The sequence below is a fragment of the Gnatocerus cornutus genome, chromosome 1, assembly GCF_029298725.1.
Source record: "Gnatocerus cornutus isolate USDA-ARS CGAHR chromosome 1, icGnaCorn1.1, whole genome shotgun sequence".
Classification (NCBI taxonomy): Eukaryota; Metazoa; Arthropoda; class Insecta; order Coleoptera; family Tenebrionidae; genus Gnatocerus; species Gnatocerus cornutus.
Genome location: NC_142233.1, coordinates 26,588,201 through 26,608,259, shown reverse-complemented (window position 1 = coordinate 26,608,259; position 20,059 = coordinate 26,588,201). Strand labels below are relative to the sequence as shown.

The 20,059-nt window shown below is 33.0% G+C and overlaps 3 protein-coding genes across 3 annotated transcripts; 2 read left to right on the top strand and 1 right to left on the bottom strand.

Moving 5' to 3' along the window:
- Positions 1-2,873: 2,873 nt before the first annotated feature.
- Positions 2,874-7,557, top strand: LOC148181104 (GTP-binding protein Rit1-like). The gene is made up of 3 exons (XM_088050280.1): positions 2,874-3,207; positions 3,260-3,316; positions 3,366-7,557. The coding sequence occupies exons 1-3, from the start codon at positions 3,021-3,023 to the stop codon at positions 3,878-3,880; spliced, it is 759 nt and encodes a 252-aa protein (XP_087906406.1). The 5' UTR covers positions 2,874-3,020; the 3' UTR covers positions 3,881-7,557.
- Ada (adenosine deaminase-like protein) lies at positions 7,235-9,156 on the bottom strand. The gene is made up of 4 exons (XM_088050279.1): positions 9,021-9,156; positions 8,288-8,972; positions 7,608-7,708; positions 7,235-7,557 (listed from the first exon to the last, which is right to left on the bottom strand). Exons 1-4 carry the CDS (start codon positions 9,063-9,065, stop codon positions 7,366-7,368), a joined length of 1,023 nt encoding a protein of 340 aa, XP_087906405.1. The 5' UTR covers positions 9,066-9,156; the 3' UTR covers positions 7,235-7,365.
- Positions 9,145-15,332, top strand: LOC148181102 (spatacsin). The gene is made up of 10 exons (XM_088050278.1): positions 9,145-9,231; positions 9,287-9,479; positions 9,529-9,865; positions 9,914-11,742; positions 11,792-11,971; positions 12,212-13,352; positions 13,399-13,694; positions 13,739-14,470; positions 14,520-14,719; positions 14,769-15,332. Exons 2-10 carry the CDS (start codon positions 9,291-9,293, stop codon positions 15,124-15,126), a joined length of 5,262 nt encoding a protein of 1,753 aa, XP_087906404.1. The 5' UTR covers positions 9,145-9,231; positions 9,287-9,290; the 3' UTR covers positions 15,127-15,332.
- Positions 15,333-20,059: the final 4,727 nt, after the last annotated feature.

Sequence of the window (20,059 nt, the reverse complement as noted above, 5' to 3'; positions counted from 1 at the left end):
GAGAAGGCAAAGCTTCTAACATAATAATCGTTAGTACAGCAAGCAAATAACATTTAAGATACGAAGTTATGAGTTTCTAAAAATGTTAGAATATTTTTAGATTTTCTAATTGTCAAATTTTTAGATGATTATTTGCATTTTGAAGTAATTAAATAAAGACAATAAAGACAATTTAACAACTTTTTTATGTATATTATGGTATTAAAATGATCTTACTCCAAGTTCAAAAATCGTACTAAAACAAGCTTCAATCGTAAATGATTTTTAATGATTTTCATTCTGACACCAAAAACCAATGAAATGAAAATTCACTAAAAATCGTGTAATAATGGTCTATTTTTGCACACATTTAGTGTGAAAGTTAAAAGTCACTAAAAAAAGTAATTTTTGTCTTCTTTAAAAAGTTATTGCGCTTTAAAGTTGATAGCATTCAATTAATTTATTTAAGAAATTTATAGATAAAACTAGAAACAAGTTCTATTTTTGATTTTGCGAACTTAAGCATTGTAACAAAGTTGCTAAATCTTTGATAAAGTTTCAATTTCTTTAAACAAAATGAAATTCTAACTGTTATCTAATTATTATTATTCTCTGTCATTTTTTGAAAGACCTGTAGAAAATAGTATCTAAAACTCGAGACCAATTCGTGTCCAAATTTCGAACTCGTTCTGGAAGATGGGCCATTTTGCAACTTATTTTAAAATATACTATTTTAATTCCATTTTCGGTTTATTGACAAATTCTTAAATTTTTAAATTCTGAAAAACTGAGAATCTGTATGAACATTAAAATCTATTCTTTCAAAATGCCAGAAGCTCAAATTTTAAGTGAATCCAGAAATATAAAAAAACTGTAAAGAATGAAAAAATATAAAATCAAATATAAAGATTTAAAAAATATTAATCCGAAATAGAGCCAATGTATTGGACAAAAGCGGAAACTTTAGAATATACAGTCTGTTCTAGAACGCTCGCACTTAATTTTAGTGGTAACTTCTTCAACAACATCTGAGATGATTTTTGTACAGTTTGGGACACAGAATTTCAAACGACAATTTTCTGAGATTAAAAAAATGTAAAAAAATGTAAAAAATTTCAAGAAATTATTAATATGCCGGCAAACTCTAATTAACAAAGCAAGGTTTAAATCGCAATTGCTTCAATCTGAAATGAGAAAAATTTGGCACTAACTAGCCCGTCTTATCACTCATGTCACTTTGTTAAATATGTCAAAAATTAAAAGTATAGTTATGAGTGAAAGAAGACTGTTTTTAAGAGTGTACAAAATTTAAATGACAGGTCGTTTATAATTCCGTGTCCCAAACTGTATTGCACAATGTTTTTCTTATAAAAAGTAAATAATTTAGTCTATGTCTTATTGTTACTTGCTAGAAGTCTTCTTGAAGATTCCATACAGTCAGCAGTTTTTCATCATTCAACATTTTAATGAAAGTTTGCAGCGTTTTGATATTTTACTGTGTTGTGAATTATCAGTTTTAATTTTACATTCTGACTTTACAATTTTTGCTAATTTGTATCAATGATGATGTGTGCCTTCCCCAGAATTGCAATGACCTGTTTAGTTTTTCCTGAACACTGCAAATGTCCTCATCGGTTCCCTTTCCGATTCCTGATGCTGTCCAGATAGCAGGATTATTCAACTTGGTCGTCTTTCCTATTCTTATCTCTTTGGTTTGGTTGACATTGTAGGTCTGCAAAGCTGGTTTCGCAGTTTCTTTCTTTAGTTTATTTGTCATGCTCTGCATTTTTCTACGAGTCTTCGAAAGGAGACAATAAAAAGTCTGCAATATTCTGATCGTCTTGACGTTTATTGTTATTAAAGTAGCTTTCATATAATTGTACAATTGTTTATTATGATGTTACTTTAGATTTTCTAAAAGATGAGTCAACACATGAAATATCTGGCTATTTTTTAGAAGAACTACCTCTCTGATTTCTTGTCACGGCTCCATTTCTTTTTGGTCCTTATTTTTTGGATCTTGTACGTGGTATCGTCTTCTCTTTATACGATCATGGCTCGTAACTTTGGCTTGATTTCCGCTACAAGTAGGTAAGTGATGATCACTTCTTACGTCTGCAAATCTTTACGGACATCTCAGAGACACCTCAATTTGGTCTTGTTTGATGCAATGACCCCATCATAACCTTATTTCCTATTTACTAAGTCATAATGTAGTTGTTTCGTTGTAACTTTTTGTTCCACCGGATCCATTAACCCATAACCTTTCGTTTCTAATTTTTGACTAAAATTAGCTGAAATTATTTATTTTACCACCAATTTCAAGTTTTCCTGTTCATCCTGTGAAAGGAAATGCCTCCCTTAATCAATAATCAATATGTAAAAACGAAATAAATCAGTTATAAAGATCAGCTTTGTGCGATTTCAGAAGTATTAAAGTTAAGTAAGTTTGCCCATCCCTCATTTCCGCAAATTTCTCGCATCAGAGCATTGGGAGTTCCGTTTTTAACAGCTTTCAATAAAATTAGACAATAATCAGATTATGATTAAAAAACGTAGCGATGCCAAAGCTACCAAATCTCATTTGACTGTGATTAACACTTTTATTTTTATTCTGCTGTGGCACTCGATTTTTAAGATCCTAATGGAACACATTAAAACAAAATTATTTAAAGACTGAAGATTTAAAAATAACACAAAGAACGAATCACGTGTAACTTTATTTCAACAGTTGTTAACGTGCTTCGCTTATTACAAAAAATTGGTAAATATTCATAAACTCGAAAAACGGAGTGTTGCATTTTGCGCCTTTTCTACATTTAAATTGTTTTTACCGAGTGTAGAAACCTGTAGTGATATTTCTTCTGTTCCGATTGCATTGGACAGATGGCAGCACATCAGTTGAAGTCTCAAAATGTCATCCTCAAAATGACCTGCGGGAAGATTTGGGGGTGGCAAAAATTATAAATGTGAAAAATAAAAGAAGCAGGAAGAGTTCAAAAGTGTCATCTCATCAAGACTGCATTGAACAGTTTTAGAAAATGGCGGGTGAGGCTAGTCACAAGAAAAAAGGAAAGTTATCACGTCAAGAATCAAACAGATCAGGGAAAGGAACAGAAGTGGAAGACAGACCTACTGCCGGTGCTAGCAACACCCAAGATAAAACCAGTGGAGGTCTGAGAGTTTACAAAATCGTTGTTTTAGGAGATGGAGGTGTCGGGAAATCAGGTAGAAACTGACTAATTAATTTGTGAAAAGTGTTCTAAGACTTGTGTTGTAGCTGTCACCCTTCAGTTTGTAAATCATAGTTTTCTGGATTATCATGACCCTACTATTGGTAAGTTGAAGACTCTTTGTGATTGAAGTCTTTAACACGTAAATTGTAGAGGATTCATATCAGAAGCAAGCAGTTATTGATGGAGAAGCAGCTCTTTTAGATATTTTAGACACTGCAGGCCAAGTGGAGTTCACTGCCATGAGAGACCAATACATGCGTTGTGGAGAGGGCTTCCTGATATGTTATAGCGTTACAGATCGCCACAGTTTCCAAGAGGCACTGGAATATAGAAAACTAATTCAAAAAGTGCGAGCTTCCGAAGACACACCTTTAGTTCTTGTGGGTAATAAATTTGACCTTCAATCACAAAGAAAGGTAACGACTGAAGAAGGTAGGACCTTAGCGCGACAATTTGCGTGTCCTTTTTATGAAACTTCTGCTGCTCTTCGTACTTTTGTTGATGATGCTTTCCACACTTTAGTTAGAGAGATAAGAAATAAAGAGCGAGAAAAACTTGGGCCTGTTAACGATCGGAAACCACATCGTCATAGCAAGTGGTGGAGATTAAGGAGTATATTCGCTCTAGTCTTCAAAAGAAAAAGACATGCAAGCTTTAGTTCATAACTTTTAGCTAAACATTTTGATTTTACCACCTCAGACAATCATTTACATTTGTAACATGTTTGATGTTGATTGGGTTCCGCGTTATGTGCCCGATTTAATCAACTGAGGTGTTTCGCCATTTATAGTTTTGCTCCTCACCTTTTAGTAGAATCACATGCATAAGAATGGCGATATATGACTGATATTTAAACCACTAAAGCTACACCAGACATTACTGTCTTTTTTTGTAATAGAACTGTATAGACTGTTGTTAGTCTAGTATTTTCATAGATAATGTGAGGATCCAAGAACATAGATACAATATAATATGTATAGTTTAACACGTAACTGAAGCTGCTATTCCTAAAAATATTGGATAACGACACAAGACATTAAGACAGATATTTTAATCTGACTAAAATCCCATTACTGCCACTAAATATAAAACTTGAAATAACTTTTTAATTAAGTAACTAACTCCAATGTGTAAAGGTGAGTACTAACAAGTGCCAAATCGGTTTTTTTTATCTCCAGATAGTTAGTCAGAGTAGCACTTTAAGTTTTAAGATTGATACCCAAATGCACAAATGAGTATTACGAATGTACAATAATTTATCAAAATAGTTTGTATTTAATCTTGAATAGACATAGACGACAACAAATTCGGAGCTTCTACAACGAATATCAAAAGCGGAGACAGGCATCAAATGGATGTAAATAATTCTTCCTTAATTAGATTCGAAGACACGATTAGTATTAAAATTAACGTGTTGTGTTGTTAAAAATTTTATCATCGTGTGATATGAAGACATGTGTTTAAAAATAGATTATCCGATTTTATATGTTTGCTCTCTTTTTTAAGCTTTGGGGTCATTCCTGGTCTACTCGAGCATGACCAATTGAATGACCATGAAAAACCCAAGAATTTATGGGTACTAACTTTTTCCTCTTACAGAGGACTGTAAATTTGGTTTAAAAAATACTTGTCACATATGTAATAAAAATGGTGATATTTTAATTGTTTGTAAGACATTTTTATGGGAAAAAGCTTGAATTTGGTTTTTCTAAAAACAGTCTCAGTATTGAACTAGAGCAGGGAAATGATGAATGAAAAGTATCGAATATACGAAGAGCTGCTTGTAATTTTTTTCGTCCGATTTTACGAATTTCGATGAAATGTTCTATTTGTTGGTATAAATATTTTAGCTCTTCAACTGATTTTATTATGATTATTATGATCATCTTGCCGTTAACTTTCAAATTTTGCGGCCATAAATCGTCTACTCAATAGGTTTCTCTTAGTTCCATAATATGACATTGTTATTGATGTAGAGATCATTATGCGAAAATACTGGTATATAAGATATCGATTAATAGAGAAAACATTTTCATTTTTAAATAATAGGACTTTTGCCTTTTTTCCCTATAATTTTGAAAAGGTTTTTGCAAAAACTTTTTTTTTAAATTTTTAATTGGAAATATGTGACCGTAATATGTAAGTGATAATCTCTTAACTTAGTAAGAGAGCTATTTCCGCATTAATTTTAAGTGCGTTAATAGATTGTTTCTGCATCGGTGATAATTTTAGCAGTTTTTCTTTTATAAACCTAAAAATGTATACCAGGAAATTTGATACCGATGTTTACGTCCTCTTGATTGGACAAAAACGTTCAGCTCTTGGAATTCCTAAGAACCAATATGTATGAAGATAAATCTAACAAATAATATAAAAGTTGGACATGCCAAAATTAGAACTTTTTTCTTATTTATGTTAAAGGAAATCTACCCACGTATAAACACTTTTACAAATATTATAAAGAACCAATTTTTATTTTTTTAAATTGTCTTTTGGCTTAGCTTTTTTATATTACGACACTGAGCACTAATAAGACATTAGAAACCTAATCCATACTACGAATATTTTAATTAGAAGAAGAAAATAAAGTCGCTTCCTACGTAAAAAAGAATTCAGTTGTATTTTATTATACTAAAAACACATCGAAAATGTTCTGTTTCAAAATTTGTAGCAATTTAAATACAGCTAACCCAATTAAAACTAGCAGACTGAACACCACAAAATATGCAAATAACTTCAATGCAACAGTAGATCTGCCGGTATGCAGATTCCTTAGCCTCGAGAAAGTAAAACTAATCTTTAAATTCGACGACACGGTCGCAACCGTTTAATGCGTTAAATTGGCAATAAGAATACGTCAACACGAATTTGTAGTAATAAATAAAAATAACAAAGATGCCTAACGTTAAAACTTTTGAGAACAGCAGCTCAGTCTTCATTACTATCGACACGTAACTTTATGCTCATTGTTATAACTAGAAGTTGTGTTTTTGTTGAATTATGTGGATTTTATCGTTCGTTTATGACTACAGGAACCCAAGTCTTTCGCGCTGAAATTGTACTGCATGTATATATTTTAGATATAAATGTCTAAAAAATTGAAACTGTGTTTAACGATCATTTAATAAAACACAGCAAGACCAATTATTGCATTTAATGTGTTTAATCATTTGTTTGTTGTTGATATTTTTATATTTTATTTATCATTTATTTTATAGCGCCATAATGAGGCTAAAATTTATTGCTAAGTATGTAATACTTTTGATACCCCAAGCTCCATCACAAGAATTGCATTTTAGTACCTGTTGTGCTTGTAAGTTTGCCTTATACGAAATTTATTGTTAGTTATAATATCCAGCTATCCTAGGAAATTTAAGAAAAATCAGTATTTTTAAAATGGTATGTGTTCTGCATGTTCCATCAACATGTAAATTGAATTTTAATAATTAAAACTGCTCTTTAGTGACCATTCAAACAGTCGCCGTCGCCTTGATGGTATTGGGGAAACAGGGTAGATAAGATACTATATGGATTAAGACTCCAAATTAAATCGGTTGTTGAATTTAACACATTGTGCAGTTGTGTTCTCTCGAGCATTATTTGTTGTTTCAATATTTTTACACCCAGTGCCCATATTTCGTATTCAAGTCAAAGGAATGATTTTTAACGGTATTACTAAAACAAATTACAAAAATCAATCACTTGAGGACGGGTATATAGTCGTAATGTTTTAGTATTTTGATGTTTCTAGATGGCAGCTTAGCCTTTAGATTAATTTCTTAGGTAGTTGAAAAATCTGTGTGACAAAATTGTGATGTGCCCTTATTAATCCTATTAATTGCAATTGTTCTTGTTTAGATTATCTTTTGATATGCAGTGTTAAAATACTCGTGGCTTAAACCGGCATAAAAAGCAGTTTTTAATTAATTGAGTTTAAAACACTCGATTAAATTGTATTAATTTCAAGGTCGTGACTCCTGACATACTACCAGTTATTGCCAAGTGAAAAGAAGTAAATATTTATGAAACAAAGTGTATTACACCGCCTCAGTATGTCATGATTTACAACCGATCTCAAAACCTAATTTACAAGTATTTAACATAAGTTATTTATTGTATTTTTTATAATGTGACATACATAACTGTTTTGTTAGAAGTGATTTTTTAATTTCCATTCCTGTAAAATCCCTTGTACAAAAATCTTCTCCGAATCAGAAGCGAATGAGTAGTTTGTCGAATTGTACATGATGTTCCATATTTCCTCATGAAAGAGATTGAAGTTTTTTGCTGCCAGTTGTAATTCTTGGGACATTGAAGTTCCAAAAACTCCTTTATCATCAGTCTACAAACCATTTTATTTTAACAATTCTAGTTTGTTTTATTAGTACTGACACAAAACGTGTATGGAAGGCCACTTTTAATCCATTCTTGCACGTGATGTTCCTTATAACTTTCAGCGGTTCCGCACAAAACGTTGGATGTCAGGCAACTTTCTGCAATCAAATTTGAATTTCACTGGAACAGCTGTATAAAAATAAAATTCGTTGCTTGCAAAGTATACAAGGATAAAAAAAACTCCAAAGTTAATCAGTAATTGGATGCACGGGGTCACTGCCAAAATATGACTTCCGGGAAATTTTCATAAAACAGACATAAATTTTAGGGTTTAATTTACTGCTTTTTTATTGCAGACATTGTGTTAATTTTTAGTAACTTTCCTATGCTGCAGTTACATTTTTATGTCAAATTTCTTAGTAAATATGTATTTCTCTAATTAAGAACTAGTTCTAGGAAAACAATTTATGACAATTCATTACAAAATCGATACAAAAATAATCCCGGGCAAAGAGATATTAAAATAGTTTCCTAGTTGAAAAGAGCACAAGAAGTCAATATGAATCAGGCGGAAATAATAAATATAAAGCTAATAAAATTAGGTAATGAAATATTGAATTAATAAAAAAACTGATCTGACCAATTGGAGATTGGTAAATGGTTAAAATACGTTGAAAATTAAACAAAATTTTATTATTAGAATCAGATCTAGTAAAAATAATAAAAAAAATCGTTACCCAAAGGAATTTTATTCTCCAAATACATCTCCCAGCACTCCTGAGAACCTCCATATTTCGGATTTATGAAAGTCCCATGTCCTATTCTATCAGGCCTAAAATCCAAGATCTCTTTCACTTCATCATCGTTTTTAACCTCAGCACAGTGCAGAGTCACAAATAGCCCACTGTTACGAGCTTTTTCAAATAATTTACTATTAAAACACCCAAATTTAGGATTCCCAGATAAGTCAACACCTTTAATAACATCTGGATATTTATCTTTCATTCTTATTATCAATTCCATGCCTTCTTCAGACGTCTTCAAATTATGACACCTATCAATAGACAACAATACTTTTGTTATTATTCCAAGTTTTGTTTCTTTAATTCCTTTTATAACGGATTCAATGTACTCTTCTTTAGTCATGTTTTCTTCAGCTCTTGGAGTGGTTCTCAGCTCAAGATATACAACATTGTTGTTGTGATATTCTTCTATTACATATTGTGTTGCTTGGAAAACTGCTTCCTTATTGTTGGTGGCATTGTGGGCTATTTTAAATAATTTGAAGCATTCTTGTAATCTTTTTTCGTTAGAAATCAAAGATTGGGTTAGTTTTTGAAATTCCAGTATATTCTCTCGAGTGGACCCCAACTTTTCCAGACATTTTGCACTCAGGGAGCCATTCAGGTGTGCATGGAGCTCCTACAAAAAACAGTCAAAAGTTTCCCAAAAATTAAGATGAATCATAACAATTTTGGGAAGCTCCTTGTAAAAATATTCTTCATTTTCCATCATTAAACACTCCACAACTTTTCTTGTTTACTTGAATACAAAGTTTAGTTGGTTGTCTAACTCCGATCATATGTTTTTGTGAGGTTAACCTTTATCAGCTGTCACTTTGACGTCTATCATATTATTATGTTATTTGTGTAATTCTTATTTTTGTTTGAAAACCTTTTTGGTAAGCTGAATTTTAGGTATCTTTTATTTTATGAATTTTATTATTTTGATTTTAGAAAAATGAACTCCACTCCTGAAAGTTTAAACAAAGAAACGATAAGAGTTTGGCACGGCTGGACGGACATCGGCGACAAAGAGGTGGCTCGAGAAGCTGCTGCAAAAGGTGTCCATGTACATTTAGCCATCACCTTTCTTTCAGTTCGAAGAAAAATTTCATTTGAGGATGCTAAAACGTGGTTCAGAACAGAAGTATTACAATAGACGATAAATAATTTAAATACTTTGTTTGTATTCAAAGGTCATCAAATGGGTTCACGAGTTGGTACAAAGGAAACAAATCTTCAAAGCGTCCCACATTTTAAAGAACATTGAAATAGATGCAGCGACTGAGTTTGAAAAAATTGTGTACACAACATCCAACAAGGAAATACGCGAGTATATTGGAAACCATTTAATTAAATCGGGACAACTAAAAGAAAATTTAAGACAGTTGTGGAGTTTTTTAAATATGATTTTTGAACACGCGGAGTTGCTTTCTGATTACAAAGTTACGGTAGCGAGCTTGGAAAGTTTGGAACTGCTATCTCCGAGTATGAAATCTGAAGTCGCTGTGGTTTTATATCTAAAAACTGAAGGTACAACTTTTTTTGTGTTGTCATTTCATAATTTCTTTCTTATTTTAGATACACAACTGAACGCGTTTTTAACTGGTGATGTTTTGTGGCGACATTTGTTAATTAACAACGACTTAAATTTGTTAATAACGTGGATAAATATCCGACACTCAAACGACGATTTCGGGGATGGAAATATGATCGAACTGTTTAAGAAATTTCCCATCACAAACCAAATGGTTGACGTGGTGTCCGATGAACAATTAGATATCTCCAATCACCTCAGGAATGCGATATTTAATGAATTTAGCAGATTCGGAATATTTCAGAATGAAGAAAAGAACAATTTTTTATTAATCTTGAAGCGCCTGAAAAATTCTTACAGTATGGCCAACCTATACGATATTCTAGAAAAAAATCAGACCGTTTTTAACTCGTTTCTGCAACTACTGATAGACTATTGCATAGAAAACAAACTTTATAACGTTTTAAATAGTTGTCTGAAGAACTTTAAGATTCCGGTAACAAGACAAAAGGATGAACATTTGAAGCTAATGAATGATTTTCGAGCACTGGTAGACAATTTCAATGAAACTCTACTGAGTAAGAACATTTTTTATGTAGCTAGAGTCCTATCAAACGATGTCGTTACCTACTTTTCCGAGTCTCCTGTTTTATTTCTTTCATTGTTACTTTTTACCAAAGACATTGATTTTAATACAGTACTGAAAAATGAAACACTTGTGATAAACGACGTAAAAATGAACGATTGTATAGATAGAATGTTAAACAATTTTAAAATATTGAACGGAATAATTGTAAACAAGATCAACGGGCCTCCACCATGTCGCTCAGAACTCTACAGTTTGATTGAGAAACATCTGGGAGTTGATACGAAGTTGCTGTTTGAATTTAGATTTGCAAACAACGATCTAACTCACTTGTACACAACAGAACTTGTACAAAATTACGGATACTCTAAACAACTGGATTATAAATTCTATCTGAAAGAGTCTCGTCCCAGCACAGCCGCAAAATTGTTAATCTTAAACGAGTTAAACGCACCCAGCGAAGACCCCAAAGACAAAATTGTGTGGAAAACTTGTAAAATCGCCGTGAAAGCTTTCGACTGCGACGAACTTTGTTCGAGTTGTGTCTCGTTCCTTGAAATTATTGGCGCTGATTCTACGCCAGTTAGAGTTTTTGTGACGGTGGCAAGAGTTTTAAGAGAAAAAGAAACTTGTCTGAGACTACTATCTAATAATGAAACGGACTCGTACGTTGTACGAAACCAACTGGAGACATTGCTGATGGAAAAAATTGAATCCAAGAGCTTTCTCACTGGTGGTGATTTAACCGAAGCTTTTAGAATCTACGAACTTGTTATTGAGTACAGTAAACTACGCCAAATAAAGTTACCGGAGATTTTGCTCAGACTTTTTGCCAGTCGGAACTTGTGGTTGCCATTCTTACTTTTAGCACAAATTTATCAATATCCCGTTGATCAGATTAGATTGTTAATACAATTTTTCAAGAGCCCGAATATGTTGGAACACTTAACTCACGGCGTGGTCAACGATATAAAAGTGGAGGAGAAGAACATTCTCATTCGAGAAAGAGACTCGAGGAAATATCTGTTATCGAAAATTGGTGTCCGCACGAGTCTCGAAACAATCAATCAACATACTTCGCAATCTATAAAATCACAGTCAAGTTTTGGCAGTGGAGGAAGTTCTTCAAACTCTGACCTCTTCGAAATCGACGTTGTTAACATCAAAGCGACACTACTTCAAACGCTGATTAGGTGTCACAATAGTACCGATCCACCAAAGGCCTTCTTGCAGGCTAGTCAACTTTACCGCAATCCGTTTTTGGCAATTCTAGCAACAAGTTATGAAGTAAAGTTTACTGTTGGTGATGTTATCATGTTCTTATTTTTGGTTTCAGCCTGATTCTGTCATTACAAATTGGTTGACGTGGCTTGCCGTGTCTTGCGAATTGTGCAAAGTCTTCACAAACTACGAAAGCACTGCTATGTCTGCGAAAGCAGTGTCGATTTTGATGGAGGAGTGTATGATGAATTGTTTTCCGAGAACTGTCTTAGAAAGCTTTGAGATATTTTTGCCGGTAAGTTTTTCAGGAAGTTTGCTTAGTCTAGAATTAGTTTGTGGGTGAAGGAGAACGCCATCAAGAACAATTCTCTCAAGATAATTATAAATTATATCTAACTAGAATTGTTAGTTTGTTTTTATCATGCAAAGAAAAGAAGTATAAATGGTGGCTGCGCCGGGTTTGTTTTTAACTTTTTTTTACTAATTTTTACAAAATGTTTAGCAATCTCTAACTGTTTTTTTTATCTTATTTTAGGAAAATCCTCTAAAATATCTGATGGAATTTCTGAATTCCTGCCACAAACTCGATTTCAGAACAACAAATCCCATTTCGAAAATAACCACTTTTGAGTCACTTCTCAAGAACTCTCGTAAAAACAGCATTATCGCTGATACCGACCATGAAATGACATATCTAAACAACAAAGTGTGGATAGAGAAAACAGCAATAAAACTCATATCCACGCTACTGGAATACAATTGCAATTCTTTGTACGAACAAATTCTGATTGTTAAATATTTATGTAAGATCGAAATTTGGACTTACATCCTTAGTGAGCACCCAAACTTCAACAACTTGTTAACCATCTTGGAAACTTTGTACTACAACAACAGCGGTGTGTGTCTTAACATCAAACTTATGTTCGACATTAAAACAAGTAGACAGGCGATTATATCCTGCATCAACGAACTTCTAGACAAACACCAATACAGTGTGGCTTTAAAAATCGCGAAAATCGAAAATCTACCTCCGGATTTGATCCTCATTAAAGAATGGCAAAATAGAATGAGTCACCGGAAAGATTTAACGTTTTGGAACAGTTGCAATTCAACTTTTGTGGAATATCACGTAACCGCGGACTGCGTTGTCGAGTTTTACTTAGATTGTACCAAGAAGATCACCGATCTGTTGGAAAAATTCACTTTGTTGAAACTGGCTTGGGAGTGGAGCTCACAATATGAGTTAACATCCCGCTATGAACTGGAGAAGAAAATGTGGCTCGCTTTTCTGCTTCTTGAAGAAAAGCATCGAGATCTTCAAGTCTTTGATATCAAACCTACGACCTACTTGTATAAAGATCTAACCGAGGCATTAAAAAACGTCACTCCGTATGAAGGGGAACTTAATAAAGATTTTATGACGCAGTTGGAACGTATCATTGCTTACATTTTGAACAAGAGTAACTTTTGGCTCGCTCTGAAGCTACAAAAAATGTTTAGTTGTAAGAGTGCAGATTTGGAGACTTTGAAGTTGTGTCATAGCCTCGCTGAGGGCATTTTACTGCCATATCAATTAAACGCTCAACAGCGACTTTTACTGTCTAATGTGAATTATTTAAGAACTTACAGTCATAGGAGGACGTTTTTATCAACGAAGTTCTCAAGTTTCAGCTCATGTAAGTAACTTACAAGAAGAAGAACACACTTAATTAATTTTTTCAGCGTCACACAGTCCTGCAGTTTCTTTACAGATGCAAACCGACACAGTGGATTCATGTGCAAATGATACACTAGCAATTTTGAAGATCCTCTCGGAGCATTTACACAATGGAGTTGAAATTGGACAAAATATTTTTATGAATTATCGGATTAGTATCAATATTGAAATTCCATATCAAGTTGTGGTGTTAACAGTAGATTACATGAAGATTCTAAAAGACGCTTTAGAAGATAATTGTATGAACAAACTTGATGTGGTCCACGATTTTATTTTGGCGTACAAATGGTCGAAACAAGAGGTAATTCGTCAGCCCGTTTTATCTTCTTCTTATTTTTTTTTCAGATTGTTGATTTTGTGTGTGGAGAACTCATCAACGCAACAACGACATACACGCAATTGAATCTTGAGCATTTGGTCATGTGGGATTTAAATGTTGATGAGGATTTCCAATCCATTCTTCAACTTCTTCAAGATAACTGTTCTCTATTGGGATACAAAATCTACTCCTATGCGAGCACTTTGCACAGAGCCCAAGTTGAGTCCGGCCAAGACTTTAAGCCATCAGAATTGGCCCTGGTTATTGAACTTATCATACGAGCTCATGATTGTTTTACCGCTGATTGCAATATGGAAGGAATTACGATCATTCTGAAGAAATCCAAAGAAGTTATTTCAAATTTGTTGATTTTACAAGATTGGAAAATGATGGTACGACTCTTGACAGGAGTTGCTCGATATACCGAAATGAACTACGTTTTTCAAATTTTAAATGAGAATGACCAGTTTGAGTTCTTGCTTCGTAAAGGTTTTCGAAAAGACAACACTCTTAAAGTTGCACTGTTGGAATATCTTCGAAAATACTGTCCGGAAAACAAAGATCTTTATAAGATTGTCGCTTTGCACTTTGCTTTGTTTTCGGAAGTGGCCTTACTTTGGGAGCGCGAGGCGCAGAATGTTATCAAAAATCTTATATCAATATCAATTTTAGAGATGGAAAACAACAAATTGACAGTAGAGGAAGAGCCTTTTGTTTTACTGCAAAATACTGAGAGTACAAGGATTTGTTTGAATAAAGTAAGAAATCAAATTATTGTAATATATTTGTTGTAGTTTTACATTACAGACTATGGAAAACTACATCCACGCAACCGACTTCCATTTACAAGGTGAGAAGCTCACGAAAGCTAAAAACTCCGCAAAGCAAGCGGAGCTTATAGCTCTTCAGTTAGCTTGTCTAAACGAAGTGTCTTCAAACACATCAGCGATATGTCTCCTAAATTTAAAGAAATCTCAAATCATTAGTCTGGTTACATCAAAATTAAAGTACGTTACATAATGTAAATTACACAGTTCTATAATTGAGTTTTTTCAGTTTTGAGCAGTCGCTAATACTGGTGGATGCCTACAGTTTCCATCCTGATTGGGCTACTATTCTCTACGAGCAATATGTGGTGAAAAACAATGTTATATTTTTGGAGGGTTTTCTTAAACATCTTCCCCTTACCGATACATTAGCTCACGATATTTCTAGGAAGTTTATCGTTTCAAATATTAACTCAGTTAATGAAATCAAATGCATGAAGAATATTTTGAATAGATTAACATCAGTTCATATGAAATACAGGATTGCTAGTGAGTTAGGTTTTACTGATTTAGTTGAAGACCTGATTGCTAGTGGGCAGTTAGTTTATTTGAAAGATACTGTGTGGAAAAGAGGGTACAAACATTAGCATAATTAAAAAAGACTAATACTAATGCTGTTCACTACGTAACAATAATTTACCGATATTATTTGTTTTTTAAAATGTCTATAGAAATGGTATTTTTAAAATTTAGTCTGTTATGTTTTATTATTTAGTAATTTGGTCTATATTCTATATTTTATGCGGCTGTGATTGATGTATTTTATATTAATGTGCATCCAATTTTTATACTTTGAATAAAATATTTTTCTAAGTTGGTGATCTTTTTTTCCATTTTCGTGGTCGATCTATCGCCACTATACTGTTGTCTGCTATTTGGCAACGAAACGCTTCATGTGAATTTAGTAGTCACATTTATGTTTTTTGCGCCACATTTTCTAAGAATTTTCGAGCCTTTCGAAGACGATGCTTGGTAGTAAATTGGTATCTATTCTATCAAACACATTGCTGATTTAAAATTAATAGAAAATAAAATAAAGGAACTTACCATTTTTTCTGTCTGAACAAACATTTCGATTTTGCCGCTACAAAGATGTCTTTGGAATTTGTGGAATTCTGAATTCCGCTTTGATCTGAAACATTCTCCACGAAAAACTGCACAGTTACAAGAAAAGTGACTTTGAACAGATTGCTAACTAAAGTTGTCAAAAAGCCCTCATCCTCGTTTGCCCGGGCTTGGGTTACCATACAATAGCACTAACTCTTTGCGGAAAAAACGCAAAAGCGAACTCGAAAGAAAAAGTATCTGATCGCGATAAAGAGTTCACTTATCTAAATATAATATTGTCTTACCTGCATGTTAACATACTCTAACAAAATAGTACTAACATTTGCACTCCGTGGAAAAAACGCAAACGCAACTCTGAATGAAAAAATACTATATGTTGTCATCGCGAGGTTCATCGTCGTTCAAATTCCGCCACCAAAAGGAAAAAATCCTATCTTCTTAGATCCAATCGCCATCATCTTTATATATGGACCTACTGCAATAAAATATTATAATTAAAAATTTGAACCCACATTTTTAAACTGTCAGTTAACTTACCCTTTAATCCTGATTTCGAAGCCGAATCGTCACGTTCCTACCACTGCATCTCCCTCAAGGATTTAGCCACCACTCATACGACTTTAATTTTACTTTTAAGACACTAATAAATTATCTCACGCACAAAAAATTACTTCGGCACTATATTTTGCGAACCTCAGCTTTTAATTCTAACATTCGCGGACGGCGCGGTTCCGGCGGTATTGACGATGTGGTGACGAGACGCGATAAAGGTAAAAAAAGAGATACAAAATCGAAAACGCAAAATACAAAACTTTATAGAATTTGGAAAACAGATTAAATAAGTGAGTGATGCTACTTTGCAATATTTTTTCTTAGTACAGCATTCTCCACTTTGTAGCACACACATTAGAACCGACCGACCGTCTCCTCTAAAAGTCGAAACACTACTGATTTCAATAAAGAGATTAATACATAATTTCTTAATTGCTTATTATTACATTTTTTGAGGTAACAAAAAAATAATAATAGGGTGGTACTATTGTCGTGGCCGAACGTAATGATGTAAGAAGTAAATAAAAAGTTTTCAGAAGATCAACTGGCGGATTTTCAAAAATAAATTCCAACAAATTTTAAAAATTAGCATTGCTAGAAAAAAGTCGCACAAAAAATAATCTCATTCAACTTGACAGTTTTATACTGGCTTGCATTTAACGTCCACCAGGTTCGTAAAATTTAATGAATCAATGACATTCAATGAGAACTTGTTTGGGTTTCAAAACTTAAACTATTCGGTTATTGTGAAAATAAATTTGTTTTGTTGCAAATCGGAGTTGAAATCGACAATGGTCTTCATAGAGATTATTTGATTCTAACGAAGGACATTCAAATTACATAAAATAGTATATTCCAAAAAAAAACAAGTTGCACATTAGCTCTATGACATTAGTCTATATTTCAGCATAAGTCAAACTAAATTACGTAGCTGGAATTGGTCTTTGCATCTAGTTTTAGATACTATGCAGGGTCAGGCAACACTTGTTAAAAATAGCTCACTTGTCATTTTAGATTTAATGCAAATTGTATTCAAAATTTAAGGAAAAAATGCAGTTTTATCAAGTTAGTTTCCAATTACAGCCGCGGACAAAAAATCTTAGACGTCAATGTCATTTAATTGTCGCATGGTGTAAAACCCCACTTAGAATTTGTAACCTTACTTTTTTGTACTGTCAATTTTGAGTTATAATTCTTTAATTTCAAAATTTTCGGTATTTCCAATATTGCAAGGAACTGACTGTAGATCATACCGCTCTGTACTAAAGATACTATTCTTATTTTATTCGTTTTAAATACTTCAGTCTTGATAATTCTTAATTGTCAACTTGTCAATACTTGGATGTTTTAAACGTCAGTAATGGCAATGACAGTAAAGCACGGACTACACTCAAATTTTTGAAACGTCAGAAAAGTGACGTCTAAGATTTTGTGTCCGCGACTGTATATTACGTCTAGTATTTTGTGTCACAAATGTGATCTATCCTTTGGTTTGCTTTAGATTGTAGCAAAAGCTTACTTGGTGAAATTGTCGCTTTATCGATATAAATTAACGATTTCTGGTGTTCAAAAAGTGCAACATGCCAACATGCCTGAGTTAATCAAAATTGAACTTCATACGAGTGAATGAAGTGACTTGTGAAAATTTAGTGTAAACGCAGTGGCTCTGTCAAAATTTTGAAAACTAACTTGATAAAACAGCCTATTTTTTGCAAATTTTAAACACTATTTGCAGTAAATTTAAAATAAAAACTCAAATATTTGTATTACTGCTTTGTTGAAAAAAAATAAAATTTGCGAGTATTTCCGCAAAAACTCAAAAATCCTTAAAAATTATATTTCTTAGACGTCGCGACGCCAAACGAACCGTGATAAAAAACAAATTTTTGCGTTAGCTTGTAGAGCTTTGCCAACTATGAGCGTATGCAAATTTTCAAAATTAAAGACGATTTTTTGTGAGAACTTAAATTGTTTGTTTTGCGATTTTTTTAAACATTTTTTATTAAGTATAAAAAAGTAGTAAGTTAATACTTAAAAAAAGGCAAAATGATATTAATATATCCTCTTATTTCTTTAAATAAATACTTAATAAATTAAAGAACTAGCACTAATAACGTGAACCTTGTTCTAATACAATTTTTGAAAATAAAGTAACGTCATTTAAATGGCAAAATATAGAGATTTACATTTCTTAATCAAGTTACATATGAATAGTGTATTACTGGTTGCATTTAAAGTTCCTTTTTTTTGTAACAATGCGACTTTCCTTCTGGCACTTTTTTTTCTAATATTGCGATTTTTTCTGACAGTGCCATTTTTTAAAATAAAATATATTGACTCTTTTACGCTTCCGTACCAATTTTATCGTTCTATTTCTAGAAATATGTAATCGTAAAATGTTAAAATTAATTTAGTTTTAACGTTTAAAGGTTTACATAATACGAGTAATTTTATATGGTAAATGAGTACTAATCAACAGAATAATAATAGGAATATCTAATGGATAGGTTTCTTGTCAAGCATTTTCTCTATTAATGGAAGAATCCACAATAAACTGTGTAATAACGACTCTTTCGATCTTCAGGAGTACATTAATATCTAAAAAAATTGTTAACTCTTCTATAGTAGTTACAAGAACAAAGTGGAACAGAAATGAAATGGGTGGTTCTCGCAATTTATTACTCGTGTAAACAAAGCCGATGTTATGATGAAACTAATCAGTCATGATCCGAACGGTATTCTCGAACGTAGACAAGTGAATGCTAATATAAAACAAACTTTGGACTAAAATTAATGGAAATTTCTCTATATCGCTTTCGCGGTGACAAGCGAAACTATCAATCAGCCGAAACCGCGTTCAAATTGCAGAATTCCGCATACAAAAACGGCTACGTTTATTCTCCGCAGATGGCGCTGCTAGAATCTGACAGAGAAGCATCGCTTATATTTGCACCCCAATCAGCATCAACCCCTTCGTCCATTTCTCTTGTTATCGCTTTGGGTAAAACCGTTCTTGTTGGGTTCACGTGTGAGAGAAACAGTAGAGATGGACGGCGCTTAATATCAGTGTCGAGGAACATCGTTAATCTTGCTCTGCCTACATAGAATGTAATTATCGGTATATAGAATACATTGAGCTTCGAATTCGTCGACTTGGATGGTGTAGGGCTGATGTTCCTCTCGTTGTACTCTTTTTTTCGTCAAGATGAAGGCTGGACGATTAGTGGGTGATTTAATAATATGAATTCTTTATAAAGCATGTAATCTTTTCTAAATTACACGTCATTTATAAGAGGGCGGGTCTGCTCTAACATTTTGATTAATTGATGAACAATCCGGCGTTAATGGCTCTTGATGTTTTGATAATCTACCTGCCCTTTACTAACATTATTACTTCAACGCCTGATACCCTTTTTTCTAATTTTACCTGTTGATTGTATTATTTTGCTAAAATTTTTAAATCAAGATACCGCCCTGTTATGGACGACAACCTGTTATGACCAAGAAAAATTAATTGGTGATGTGGTGCAACAAATAATAATCCTCGGGAGAGAGGAAACGGTTTTGGGAAACGCGAACAGCAAGTGCATTCACACAGTCCTCATGCGTCACCATCAATAAAATGCAGATTATGTGTCATTTCAGCCACAGGAGAACAGCGATAATCCGTTACAGAAGACATATGGCAATTAAGTAAAGAGTCTACTTATTAGCAGTATAGCAGTTAAATCAATTTTTAAAACAAATCAAAAAAATGTCAGAACGTGAATTAACAAAATATTGTTGTCAAAACAACTTAAATTTGGCACTCCAAACTCTCTGTATAGGGAAAAATTTCAATTCATGAAGAATTTCATTTATATTAATTTAATTTAATTATGTTTAAATAAAAAACACTTT

What these genes read in the sequence shown, in the direction of transcription:
- LOC148181104 (XM_088050280.1), top strand. Translation starts at nt 3,021, where the DNA reads ATGGCGGGTGAGGCTAGTCACAAGAAAAAAGGAAAGTTATCACGTCAA. An exon ending in TGGAGGTGTCGGGAAATCAG is followed by an intron (nt 3,208 to 3,259) that starts GTAGAAACTGAC and finishes CTTGTGTTGTAG; the next exon opens with CTGTCACCCTTCAGTTTGTA. An exon ending in TTATCATGACCCTACTATTG is followed by an intron (nt 3,317 to 3,365) that starts GTAAGTTGAAGA and finishes CGTAAATTGTAG; the next exon opens with AGGATTCATATCAGAAGCAA.
- Ada (XM_088050279.1), bottom strand. Translation starts at nt 9,065, where the DNA reads ATGATGGAAAATGAAGAATATTTTTACAAGGAGCTTCCCAAAATT. An exon ending in ACAAGGAGCTTCCCAAAATT is followed by an intron (nt 8,973 to 9,020) that starts GTTATGATTCAT and finishes TGTTTTTTGTAG; the next exon opens with GAGCTCCATGCACACCTGAA. An exon ending in GGAGAATAAAATTCCTTTGG is followed by an intron (nt 7,709 to 8,287) that starts GTAACGATTTTT and finishes ATTTGATTGCAG; the next exon opens with AAAGTTGCCTGACATCCAAC.
- LOC148181102 (XM_088050278.1), top strand. Translation starts at nt 9,291, where the DNA reads ATGAACTCCACTCCTGAAAGTTTAAACAAAGAAACGATAAGAGTTTGG. An exon ending in ACAAATGGTCGAAACAAGAG is followed by an intron (nt 13,695 to 13,738) that starts GTAATTCGTCAG and finishes TTTTTTTTTCAG; the next exon opens with ATTGTTGATTTTGTGTGTGG. An exon ending in CAAGGATTTGTTTGAATAAA is followed by an intron (nt 14,471 to 14,519) that starts GTAAGAAATCAA and finishes TTTACATTACAG; the next exon opens with ACTATGGAAAACTACATCCA.